Here is a 12,918-nt window from a genome sequence, read left to right as displayed (position 1 = left end):
TCCATGCGAGTTGAGATTCCTGCCGAACAATATCGTGTCCAATATGTGATGCAATCGCCCTTTCCCTTCACCGATGCCGCCACTTTTAACGATATTCATGCGTTCGATCATTGAGCCACCAGTATCGAAAGCTGTGTGACAAGGCTCCGCGAGTAGAAGATGACATATCCATCTATTGACGCCAAAGTTTCAAGTCCACCGCACCCAATCGACATCGCTCAATCATCATCGTCCGAGTCGTCCTCAGACTCCTCCTCCTCTTTGGCCTTCTTCGGCTTCTTCTCTTTCTTGCCCTTCTTTTCCGTCTCTTTCAACTGCTCTTTCCACACAGTGTTGACTTTCTTCGCATCCAGGTCAGGGAAGACAATATCAAAGACTTCGTGGTACCAGTCGACTGCGTGTCCCGTGAGGCCTTCTTTGATGTTCTGTGGTCACTAGTTAGCACGATGAACAAGCAGTAAAGGAAGGAATAGGACTCACGGCTGGCAACTCGTCCCAATCACCTTGGTTCTCCTTGGGGAACAATATGGTCTCACAGCCGGCTCTTCGTGCAGCGACGGTCTTCTCTCTGAGACCTCCTATTCGCAGGACCTTACCAGTCACGGTGAGCTCGCCTGTCATGGCAAGCTTCGGGCTGACCTCCTTGCCCATTGCTAAGCTCAGCAGCGCTGTCGACATAGTGATGCCGGCACTGGGTCCATCTTTCGGTACCGCTCCTTCGGGGCAGTGAAGATGGATCTTCGCGTGATCGAAGAATTTATTCTCGGGGAACTTAGTAGCGAGGACAGATTTGGCGAACGAGTATGCGATGGTACTAGACTCTTTCATCACAGGCTTCAGGTTGCCGGTGCGCTCGAAGCCAGACCGGGAGTTGGCGTTGAGTGCAGATTCGAGGATTGATTCGACGTAGAGGGCAGTGCCACCCATCGAAGTCCAGGCCAGGCCCATGACGACGCCCGGAGGCGTGGTCTCGTAGAGGCGGTCGGACTTGAAGATCGGAGGACCGACGTAGTCTGCAAGGTTGTCGCTAGTGATCTTGACGTGGACTGAGTCGGGAACTTGCAGCTGCATGGGCTTGCGCGGCTCTTCCGTGGTTTCGGCGGCGATGTTCTCTGGAGTGTCCTTCGGATCAGAAGACTCGGTCTCGTTCTTGACCGACTCAGCCATGGCTGTTTTGCCGGCCTCCGTGAGTGCTTCGGATTCGGGTAGAGCATCTTCGCCGAGATCCTGAATGATCTTGAGGGCGGATTTGCGGTAGACTTTTTCGATCTGCTTCTTCAGGTTGCGAACACCAGACTCGCGGCAGTACTTGTTGATTAATGTCTCAATGGCAGATTCGTCGAGGGTGACATCCACAGTCTTGAGGCCAGACAGTTCTTTGGCTTGTGGAGCAAGGTAGCGATCAGCAATCGCCTTCTTCTCGTCTGCCACGTAGCCGGACAGCTCAATCACTTCCATGCGGTCCAGAAGTGGTCGAGGGATAGTATCAGTCATGTTGGCTGTGCACACGAAGAGCACCTTCGACAAATCCACAGGCACATCCATGTAGTGGTCGAGGAAGCTCGAGTTCTGTTCCGGATCTAGGAGCTCCAACAGAGCAGAAGAAGGATCACCTTGATGGCCTCGGCCGATCTTGTCCACCTCATCGATAAGGATGAGAGGATTCTCGGTCTGACATTTCTTCAAGGCTTGAATGACGCGACCGGGCAAAGCACCAACGTATGTTCGCCTGTGACCCTTGATTTCAGCAACATCAGTCAGTCCACCAACACTGAAGCGGTAGTACTGCCTGTTCAGCGCTCGGGCAATTGACTTGCCAATCGACGTCTTGCCGACACCAGGAGGTCCGACGAAGCAAAGGATTTTGCCTTCAACTGTACCACGAAGCTTGCCAACCGCGATAAACTCCAGGATACGATCCTTGACATCCTTGAGACCATAGTGATCTTCGTCGAGCACAGTCATGGCGTTCTTGATGCCGAAGTTCTCAGCGCTCCTCTGACCCCAAGGTATCTGCGTAAGCCAGTCGAGATAATTTCTGGTCACATTGAACTCGGAAGCGGCTGGCTCGAGATGCTGAAGCTTATTCAGCTCCTCGTCGAAGACCTTACTGACCGCGTCTGGCATTGCAAGCTTTGATTGCTTTTCCTTGAACTTCTCCACTAGCTTGTCCTTGCCATCGGACTCAAGTCCCAGCTCGCGCTTGATACCCTTCATCTGCTCCATCAGCCAGTATTCTCGCTGACGCTTCTGGATCTTGTTCTCGACGTCTTTGGTGATCTTTGACTGCAGCTTGGCGTTCATGAGCTCGTTCTTGAGTACTGTGAAGGATTTGTGCAGCCTCTGCTCCAGATCCATGGTCTGGAGAATGTCTTGAAGCTCCTCGATGTCGCCGGTGGAGACGGCAGCAGCAAAGTCGGCCAGCTTAGAGGGCTCTTCCGTCACATTGCCTGGATATGACATGCTGAAGTCGGATATTTGATCCTTGAACATTGGGTTGATAGATGCGATCTCGCGGAAAACATTAACGAGCTCAGATGCTAGAGCTTTGACGTTGGCGCTCTTCTTGTCATAAGGGACTTCTGGCATATTCTTGACATTGACCAGCGAAACGGGGAACTTTCGTAGGAATGCAGTAGGTTCGTATACTGCAACATCGGTCTGTTCTTGCTTATTCGGCTCCTCGAAGCTGGCTACAACGTCTCCTTTGTTCTCTGTCGTGCCGTCTGTTTGAGGCTTCTCCTCTGCGGTCTTCTCTTCCCCTGCCGGTAGGACGTCTATCGTGATTGTTGGGGCAGGAGTGGCTGCGTCGGTCGAGCCAGGTGGCAGTAGACTGGTCATTTTTATCCTGCGGTGGGGGTACAGGACAGCGGTGACTGTGTTCTCATCTCCTGGTTGAGGTATGACGCTCGTGATTTGAGCAAAGACCCCGACGTCGTAGACATCTTCTGGCTGCTCGATGATGTCCTTGTCCATAGCTTCGTCCTTGAACAGGAATGCGCCTACATAGGGCTGCCCTCTCCTGAGCATCTCGTGGATGGCTGCTACCACATTGGCATCTTTGATGGTGACGGCCTTGTAGAATCCCGGGAAAAGCGGCCTCTTTGCTATAGGGATCGCCATTACCTGAGGATATACTTCTGGGACGGTTGGCTTGGATATTTGCGTTGCTCTCCGACCTCGTTTGCCGCCTTGATCGCTCCCACTGCCTGATCCCGCGCCATTCGAGCCGTCCGGACCTGATCCGCCCGTCGACGCTTTGCCGTCAGGTTGCGGTATAGGCTCCGGTTCCGATGGCGACTTCTTGGCTTCGGTGGCGTCTTCACCCGTAGGAGCTTCAGCTACCTCTTTCTGTGTCTCCTCAGCCTTCTCTTCGATGTCCGCCTCTGGACCAACTGGCGCGTCATCGTCTGTCTTCTCTTTCCGCCGCGCCGGCTGGGAGGAGAATTGGCGGATTTGTAATCGATGGGCAGATGAAATGGCGGCGCTGGACGCTGCTGTAGATCGCTGTTGAGCGATAATAGAACTCTGCCGACTAAACTGGCGCAGACACTCCCTACATACTGGACGCGACGAGTGCTGAAGAGCTATTCGCCACGGCAGGCGTTGGCCGCGGAGCATGATCGGAGGCGACAGCGAGGCCGCTGGGACAGTGCTGCTGAGTCGGGTGACTGATGGTAAGAGCTTCTGGTCTGAAGTAGTCTGTAACTGCCCTACCGATGCTTATGGGATCCTCCGCAGCTATGTAGAACTGACAACGGCAACGCCAGGTAGCAGAATGATTGCGCACTCGACACCAATATCTTTCTATGATGATCTCCAATATCGACGACTCACTGACCCGGAGTTACGTCGCCCATCTCCGCGTCGGCCAGAATCGGCATAACTTTTTCGACGTTCATTGCTTCAACCGACCTTACTCGAATCTTCTCTCCTACCCCAGATTTCATTTTCAGTCGCAGCATTCGATCAAGGCGTGGCTTGGGCTGGACTCAAGAAGACGGTCGATATCATTCGGGTGGGCGCCGATGACACTCTAAAGAACAGGTTCTGGTCAGCAGCAAGCATTCCCGATGAGTGTCGCAGGACCCGGCCTGGCGCATACGGCAGCCCTGCCATTTCGAATAGCCAGGCCTTTGAGCCAGTGTTCACGACAGTATGACCAGTTCTCACGATCACGGCAAAGCCGACCATTATCAACCACGTCGCAGACCCGATCTGGCCGTCCTACGGCGAAGCGGAGATGCACCATCAAATGCTCGCCGGGGTCGATTCGAGCGTTCTCCTCCAGCGCTCCGGCGTACGCTACGAAAGACCCATATAAGACTCTAGGTGTCGGCAGCAGCGCCTCAGCGTCGGAAATTAAGAAAGCGTACTACGCAATGGCGAAGAAATACCACCCAGATACGAACAAGGATCCCAGCGCGAAAGAGAAGTTCACCGATGCACAATCTGCGTATGAAATGTTGAATGACCCTCAGAAGAAGGCTGCCTGGGATAACTATGGTGCCGCAGCTTTTGACCAGGGAGCCGGGTTTGACCCCTCCGGCGCAGCAGGTGGAAACCCCTTCGCGGGGGCTGGCGGTTTCGGCGGCGGTGGCAATCCGTTCAGCGGCTTCGGTGGAGGTTTCGGAGGCGGAGGCGATGTGAACTTCGAGGATTTGTTTAGTGCCTTCACCGGCGGAAGAGGCGGACGACGTGGACGGGCGGCTCAGGAGATACTGGTGGGCGAGAACATTGAAGTCCAGGCCAATATCTCATTTATGGACGCCGCGAAAGGCGTGACGAAGAATATCACGATTACACCGCTTGTGCAGTGCGGCACATGTAAAGGAGATGGACTGAAGAAGGGCTCATCGCGGCAAACGTGCAAGCGCTGTGGCGGAACCGGCCAAAGAGTGCACGTCATGCAGCAAGGTTTCCACATGGCGAGCACATGCGAATCCTGTGGTGGTCAGGGAATCACAATACCTCGCGGCTCCGAGTGCGGTAGCTGTTCCGGCAACGGCGTGGTCCGTCAAAGGAAGACTGTCGAAGTCGATATCCCTGGTGGCGTTGATGATGGCATGAGGTTGCGAGTATCCGGCGAAGGTGATGCCCCGCCCACAGGAACGGCCGCAGACCCCAAAACACGGACACAGCGAGGAGATCTTTATGTCTTCATCAGAGTATCACCAGACGCCCGTTTCAACCGCAGTGGCGCCGATATACTGTACAACGCATCGATACCGTTGACGACGGCTCTCCTTGGAGGCGAGGTCCGTGTGCCAACGCTAGACGGAGAAGTCAAGGTCAAGGTCGCGACTGGCACCGGGACTGGCGACAAGATCACATTGGGTGGGAAGGGCATGCGCCGGTTGGGTGGTCGTGGTTCGCCTTCGGGAGATCTGAGGGTCGAGTTCAAGGTCCAGATGCCCAAGTACTTGTCGTCGAACCAACGGACAATTCTCGAAATGCTAGCGGACGAGATGGGAGATAAGACGGCCAAGAGAATCATGAATGTTGGTCAGTACAAAGAGTGAGTTGTCCCGCTCGGCCTATGCCACCACGTACTGACTCATTGCAGCGCTCCATCCGACGCCAGCAGCCCAAAGACGCCCGGCACGTCGAACAAAGCTTCCGACCACAAGAACGAAGGCTTTCTGAAATCCGCCTGGCATCGGTTGACGCACCAGCACGATAACCTTGAACCTGATGAGCCGACCAAGACCGACGCAACTTCTGCGACGAAGACCGAAAAGACCGACAAGGCCGACGAAGAGCCAAAGAAAGCATCAGGATCTGGTTGAGGCCGGTCCTGGGTGTAATACCATTTTCAGCAACACTCCCAACTTCTGTCCATACCACTTTGATGATCTATAATTGTTGGTTGATAGAATTGAGCGGTCATGTAAAGCTATAGTATAGTCACTGAGTATCTGGTAATCAGATCGCGCCTTCCCAATACCAATCATCCGTTGCACCTGCCTGTGCGTTCCTTTCGACACTCGTCTACTGTTCTGTGAACAAGGCAATTTGATTGAGCCTATGAAGTATCAGGCATCTCGAAGCGCCCGGAGAAGCTATCCGAATCACTTCACCTGCAGCGCGGTGCCACATTAGCCGCATAGATCTCGACCCAGCTTCTAGAATACCGTTGCCTTGCCTACTTTCCTTTTCTGGTTTGAACATATCATTGACTTCTTGCGGAAGCAGCTAATAATACTGAATCCTGGACTCACTCTTTACCAGCACTATACTCTCTCTGCATAGCCGCTACTGCATCGATGGAAACCAGCCGTATTCCCCGCGACCTGTAGCGAGTCCATCCCACTAATTTCCCGGCCGCATCGCGGCCGCATACGCCGTGAAGATGGTGCAAGCCCCGATGCTGTCATGTCCGCTCAAGCAGACAGGTGAGGTGGACTGGGTTGGGCCGCTAAAGAATTACATTCGAATGACATACGGCGACGACCCGGACAAGTATAATGAGGAATGCGCCACGCTCAATCGCCTACGACAGGACATGCGGGGAGCCGGTTCAGACAGTGCTTCTGGAAGAGACCTGTTGTATAGATACTATGGCCAGCTGGAGTTGCTGGACTTGCGCTTTCCCGTGGACGAGAACCATATCAAAATCTCCTTCACATGGTAGGTCTATGTCCGTGTGTGTGCCGTGTAGAACACTAGCTGACTAGCCAGGTTCGATGCATTCACACACAAACCAACCTCACAGTACTCACTGGCCTTCGAGAAAGCCTCTGTCATCTTCAACATCTCCGCCGTGCTTTCATGCCATGCCGCATCACAGAACAGGGCCGAAGACAACGGCCTTAAGACGGCATACCATTCATTCCAAGCCTCCGCTGGCATGTTCACATATATCAACGAGAACTTTCTACATGCACCATCACAAGACCTGAACCGAGACACCGTCAAGACTATGATCAGCATCACAATGGCACAGGCACAGGAATCGTTCCTCGAGAAGCAAGTACGGGATGGCAAGAAGTCAGGCTTGTTAGCCAAACTTGCGGCCCAGGCTCACTACCTGTACGGGCAGGCAAAGGAAGGTCTGGACACGGAGACGTCTAAGCTGGTCTTCGATACGTCGTGGACAAAGTTCATCCAGGTCAAGCATCTGCATTTCGAAAGTTTGGCCCAATACTACCAGGCGCTCACTGAGGATGAGGGCAACTTACAGGGTTCTGCTATTGCGAGACTTGCTATTGCTGAGAGAGCTAGCAAGGCGGCGTACCAGGCATCTCGCACATTTCCAGCCTCTCCCGCCAGCACGTCAAACCTAGGCTCCGACACCGCGTCCACTCTACAAGCCATCACGAAGCGGCAGCTGGAGGTGGCACAGGAAAAGCAGATCTCGCTCGTGAAGGACAACGACTACATCTACCACCAGACTGTGCCAGCAGAGGCCGCCATACAGCCCGTGACTAAGATGCCTGCGGCTAAGGCGATCCCTGTGTCGGAGCTGTACCAAGGTCAGGACATCCAACGCATCATAGGACCCGACATTTTCCAGAAAATTGTGCCCATGGCAGTTACCGAGCAGGCCAGCATGTACGACGAGGAGAAGGCCAAGCTCATTCGATCAGAAGCCGAGAAGGTCGAACAAGCCAACGGCGAAATGGCGGCAAGTCTAGATTACTTAAAGCTTCCAAACAGCTTGAATGTGCTGAAGGGCGGCCTGGATGCGAGATGAGCCTCGATCCGGAATTCGAACGATGGTGTTCCGAGGTCTCCAATCATGGATCATTCTCCACAGCCTTCGACCAGCTCCAGCGGGAAAAGGCGGCAGTCCTCGAGAGCTTGGACAAAAGCTCCAAACAACTAGATATGGAAGCAAGTGTATGCGAAAAGATGCGGTCGAAGTATGGCGGAGAATGGACACAGCAGCCAAGTTCACGGCTTACCTCGACTCTGCGGAACGACATTAAGAGCTACCGTGACACCGTGGACGAAGCCGCAAGCCAGGATAATCAACTGATGGGCACCTCCAGGCAGTTTGAGTCCGAGTTCGAGGAGATGCGATCAGCCGGTGAACGAGGAGAGGCAGACGTACTCTATCAGCAAGCACTCATCAAAAGTGGCACCAAAATCGACAGATCATCGCAACAGTCAGAAAACCTGCTGGACGAGGATTATGGCGAGGCTGGTCCGACCGTGACCGATCAGATCGCTAGAGTGGAAGATATTCTGAAGAGACTCAACTTGGTGAAGCGTGAGCGCATGCAAGTGCTGAAGGACTTGAAAGAGAAGGTGCACACGGACGACATATCTAATATTCTCATTCTCAACAAAAAGTCACTCACGGGTCAGGAGACCCAGTTGTTCCAAGCCGAACTCGAAAAGTTTCGATCACATCAGAACAGACTGATCTCAACTGTACATAAGCAGTCCTCGCTTCTGAAGGACTTAACCAAAACATACGGGGATTTGCTCCAGGACAAGCGAATACGATCGGACCAACAGCGATACGAGGGTATTCAAAAAGCCAGAAGCAATGTGCTGCATCGCTACCGAAGAGCTTATACCGCGCACGGAGATTTGGCACAAGGTCTAATGCGTGCGCAGGCCTTCTACAGCGAGATGAAAGAGAGTGTGGATAGTCTTGAGAAGAACGTAGAGACGTTCGTCAGCAATCGACGAGCAGAGGGTGCACAACTGCTCAGCTCGATCGAGCAAAAGAAGGCGGGTGATGCCGGTGGACAAGCAGCAGCAGAGCAGAAGCGAATGCAGGAGCTCATGCAGAGGCTGTCGATGGATCCGAACACGTCGCCAACCTCGCAGCGTCCGCCAACAGTACCACCGCAGCCATCGAGTGCAAATGCTGTACGCTCGCCGCCACCCCATCAGGTCTACCAAGATCCTCGGTTCACCATTCCGCCACGGGAAGATCCTGTGCCGGTCTTCACCAATGGTGTCCCCAGCTACGCCCAACCTATTCAGAATCAATCGCCCGTGGAACGACCACAATCAACACAAAGCCAGCAACACCCGTACTCCCAAGGTGCCGCCGCACCACTTTCGCAAGCATATAATCCTATGGCGTATCCTGACCGGAACATAACGTCTCCGCAACAGTCACAGCCACAGCAACCTCAGCACACGTACCCGTTCTCTCCGATAACATCACCCCCGCCGCAGCAACAACCACAGAGCTTCTTCCCGCCTCAGCAGCAACAGCATCAATATCACCAACAGCAGCAGCAGCTCCATCAGCCTCAAAGTCAGCCCTCGTACCATCAGTTGAACTTCACATCTCCTACAAGCACCACCCAGCCACATCATCCCTCGAGCTTCGGCCAGCACGCATCATATCAGCCGCAGCAACCGCAATACGCCCAGCCTCAACAGCAGCAGCCATACGCCCAACCTCAAGCCTCACCGGGCTTCCAGTCTCCATACTCGCTCCCGCAATCATATGTCCCGCCACCGCCACCACCGCAGCAGCAACACACGCAGTATGGACCGCCGCAGGGGCAGCAACAGCAGTGGGCGAGTGGGCCTGGAGGCTATGCGAATTATCAGCAGCGCGCGCCGGGCGGGAGTGCCGGACAAGGTCAGCAACAACAGAATGGAAGTGCAGGTGGAGGGCAGGGGGATCCGTGGGCGGGGTTGAATGCTTGGAAATGAGTCCGCGGCTCAGGAACCTTGAATGACTGGGTAGTAGGCCATCAACACCGCGTATATATTCACGAACCGAATCAGACCGGGTGACAATTCCCATGAATCGTGACTGCTTCTCCAATCTCCGGGAGTGCTCTCCAGACATCCTTTGAACATGTCAGCACCGAACAACCGCGAACTCATACGGCACTCAAGCTGGAACCTGATCTTGATTGATAAAGGCTAGTTCACCACGAGCCCCTCCGTCGATTCATCCGAATTCCGCCCGCTTGTCAATTTTAGGACCCCACCTTTCAACGGCTGGCGCAGCCGTCTCGTTCAGTAGCCCTCTGCTTAAACTAGTCAGTCCTCTTATATCTCTACGAGCACAACCTCAACAACCATTTCTCGACATACAGTGAATCATTGTCTGCAGTCCTCTAGTGTCGAAGCACTGCGCTTCACAAAACACCGCCGAGCCGGACACAAGCCTCTCCGAAAACGCTTTCCAAACACATGCCGACCCCCATGATCTCGCAACGGCAATCGCCTGACCGGACCGCCCGCACTCCTTGGCAGGGGCTGACCACACCGGAGTACGCCTCCGTGGGCGCCTTATTCTGTAGGGCAGACCAATTGAATAACTTGACATCCGGACAACACCCTGGTCCTTTGGGGCTGATGAGATTGAACTGCCTCCACGACTGCAGCTAAGACTGACTTAGCAGTGGCTTGTGCGACTCTTCGAGTCCACTTTGCGATGACGAAACAGCGGGAGAGCCTCTGCGGGCGAGCGAAGCCACAATCGATTGACTCGTTGGAAAAGAATTCGCAGCGACCCTGAGCATGAACACCGCAAGTTTCGAGATGGCGACACTGATCCAGGCGTCCGAGCGACGGGCAAACAGACGGACAAGTTCGACACGGTGGCCCTCGAGTCATCGAGTGACAAATGATTGACAGCTGGCAGCCAGCTATGCAGCACCGGCCCCTCGACGGCGCCAAAAAGGCGGCAGGCCTCGAAATAATTTTGCCATGGCCCGACGGCCATTCCCTTTCCGTTTCATAATCACACGGAAAGCACGAGCTAAGTTACGAACCGAAAGCCAATAGTGGCTCGTTCACTACAGGATTTCTAACTACGGGCACATTCTTTTCCTCAAGTTTGTCTCGAGTGCGAACTACTTGCTTTGCTGTTGCGTTTCCTGTCTTTCACGATTTTCGTACAGCACGTTTTCGACTGTCTGCCCTAGACTCTCCTACCCCGGTTCAGCGTTTCAATTGACGATATTGTACGGTGCATACATTTCTTGCGAGAAGCACATCGGCTAAGACAGACGACGGATACCACGTCTGGTTCACGAACACAAAGTCTTCGACATAGACCACATCATACGAGAGTCGAGTCCAACACGTCCAGTTGGCGCGCTGGCGTCTCACACTACCACAATGCGCACTGTCCTACGTTCAACGTTGCTTCTCCTTCCACTCCTGCAATATACATCCGCCCTCCGCTTGGGGGGAGCATCTCCATGCTTCGAAGCCTGTGATGGTGGCAAGAACACCGAAACAAGTGATTTGACATGTGTCGACGCCGAGTATGATCCCGCGTCTGGAACGACCGTTGGAAAGCGGATGCGGGAATGCCTACCATGTCTCCAGGACAGCACTTACACGAATGCCAGCGAGGACGGCGGCGTTGGGAATGATCAGTACTGGTTCATGTGTATGCTCTTGTCCTCCGCCGACCTTGCGCCCCTCCGCCTCACCCTTGAAATCTCTCCTTCGTCCACGAAACAGCCTCGTTCCCTGCCTCCCATGCTGACATAATCTACTGCATAGTTCACCTTAAATACACTCAACAATACTGCCTCTACGACACCGCCGCCGAGACCTCAGGCAACGACATTAAGTCCTGCGACGTCGAGTGTGCGCCTCTGAAACCAGTCCTCACGAACTTATGGGGCGACACTAGTCCACCACAGGCGCTGTATGAGTACTGCGACGAGAACTCGAAGGTGTATCCGAACTATGCACCTGATTGTGCGAGTTGTTTGAGAGCCCGCAAAGGATCTGTGGTGCTGGGCAATTTCATGGACACAATGTCGAACGCCTGCATCGCCAGACCCAATGTCACCACAGACAAAGCCCTGTTCGAGATCAAAGCCAAGAACGACGATCTGTGGAACGCGGATGTTGTTTCGCAGACGACGGAGAGCGCGCCTACTGCTACTGGTATGTTCTGTTCCCTTTTGGTATACCTCGAAAATCGCTGACCAAGAACAAATAGATGCAGGTGCAAGCGTCCCCACAGGAACAAGCACATCCAACAGCAGCAACGCCGAAGCCGAGGGCTCAAATACCTCAAACTCAACGTCCCCCGCCTCCTCCCCCTCTCCATCCTCCCCGTCATCATCATCATCAGACAGCGGCCTCTCCTCAGGCGCCACAATAGGCATAGGCGTCGGCGTCGGCCTCGCCGCCCTCGCCGTTCTTGCAGGCATCCTCTTCTGGTTCTTGCGTCGCAGGCGCTCACGTCGCAACACTACCCAACGCACTTCTGTTTCGGCAGGGAAGGGCGAGAAGCACGAGTTCACACCCCTCCCACAGGGCAGTCCCGGCCAGCATCAACAGCTACCGCGATATCCCTCCGGCGGAGCGCAGGGAGTTGTGAATGGTGGGCAAGGAGAGCAGAAATATCCGTACACGGCGTACTCGCCGGAGCAGAGTGCGGAGTTGGGTGGTGGACGGCATCATCCGGTTGAGATGAGCGGGCAGAGGGTTGTGAGTGAGATGGATGGCGGGCCGTGTGGGAGGTTTGTGGCGGAGCTGGACGGGGCGAACGGGCATGGGAGGAGATGAATAGATGTATGAAATTTCTTTTCGGATGGTCTGTCTGGTCAGGGAGTCTCAAGAAGAGGGCGAGGGACTGACTGGGGACTTCGTGCGAGTAATGCATATACAAAAATAGAGAAGACCGTTCAGGTCGTTCAGATCCTGTCCCGATTATTTCACTGGTGCGACTGACTGACCTGCAAATTCTGCGTAGAACAGGCGCTGAATGATCAGAGAGCTTGGCCTGCCCAGAGATCTCAATGTCCTGCTTGAGATGGTAGGTCAGACGTTGCGAATGGCTCGCATAAGTTACGAGATCAAAGGGTCTGAATACTCGATTGTGATTATTAGGCAAGAGTTCAAGACCAAGCCGTCTATCTTGTTATGCATGCTTTCTTGAATCAATTGGTCTAGCATTCCGCGCGCCCTCGTCCCATGGTGGCATTGTGTGTAATGTAATCCTCTACCACTGGACCATGA

General features: G+C 54.1%; 5 protein-coding genes across 5 annotated transcripts; 4 read left to right on the top strand and 1 right to left on the bottom strand.

The window, feature by feature from the left end:
• Positions 1-218: 218 nt before the first annotated feature.
• On the bottom strand, positions 219-3,621 carry AB675_8213 (Lon protease-like protein; the record flags this gene model as incomplete). The annotated part of the gene is made up of 2 exons (XM_018148644.1): positions 219-425; positions 481-3,621. The coding sequence occupies 2 exons, from the start codon at positions 3,619-3,621 to the stop codon at positions 219-221; spliced, it is 3,348 nt and encodes a 1,115-aa protein (XP_018000973.1).
• Positions 3,622-4,382: 761 nt separating this feature from the next.
• On the top strand, positions 4,383-5,789 carry AB675_8212 (uncharacterized protein; the record flags this gene model as incomplete). Its single annotated transcript, XM_018148643.1, has 2 exons — positions 4,383-5,518; positions 5,567-5,789. The coding sequence occupies 2 exons, from the start codon at positions 4,383-4,385 to the stop codon at positions 5,787-5,789; spliced, it is 1,359 nt and encodes a 452-aa protein (XP_018001028.1).
• Positions 5,790-6,352: 563 nt separating this feature from the next.
• AB675_8211 (Vacuolar protein-sorting protein bro1) lies at positions 6,353-7,696 on the top strand (the record flags this gene model as incomplete). The annotated part of the gene is made up of 2 exons (XM_018148642.1): positions 6,353-6,630; positions 6,682-7,696. 2 exons carry the CDS (start codon positions 6,353-6,355, stop codon positions 7,694-7,696), a joined length of 1,293 nt encoding a protein of 430 aa, XP_018000979.1.
• Positions 7,697-7,854: 158 nt separating this feature from the next.
• On the top strand, positions 7,855-9,630 carry AB675_8210 (Vacuolar protein-sorting protein bro1; the record flags this gene model as incomplete). Its single annotated transcript, XM_018148641.1, has 2 exons — positions 7,855-9,104; positions 9,267-9,630. 2 exons carry the CDS (start codon positions 7,855-7,857, stop codon positions 9,628-9,630), a joined length of 1,614 nt encoding a protein of 537 aa, XP_018001315.1.
• A 1,422-nt stretch (positions 9,631-11,052) lies between these two features.
• AB675_8209 (uncharacterized protein) lies at positions 11,053-12,465 on the top strand (the record flags this gene model as incomplete). The annotated part of the gene is made up of 3 exons (XM_018148639.1): positions 11,053-11,329; positions 11,446-11,838; positions 11,894-12,465. 3 exons carry the CDS (start codon positions 11,053-11,055, stop codon positions 12,463-12,465), a joined length of 1,242 nt encoding a protein of 413 aa, XP_018001115.1.
• Positions 12,466-12,918: the final 453 nt, after the last annotated feature.

The sequence above is a fragment of the Cyphellophora attinorum genome, assembly GCF_001299255.1.
Source record: "Cyphellophora attinorum strain CBS 131958 chromosome Unknown Contig10, whole genome shotgun sequence".
NCBI lineage: Eukaryota > Fungi > Ascomycota > Eurotiomycetes > Chaetothyriales > Cyphellophoraceae > Cyphellophora > Cyphellophora attinorum.
The sequence above is the reverse complement of the archived record's forward strand: the minus strand, read 5'-3'. Positions and strand labels throughout refer to the sequence as shown.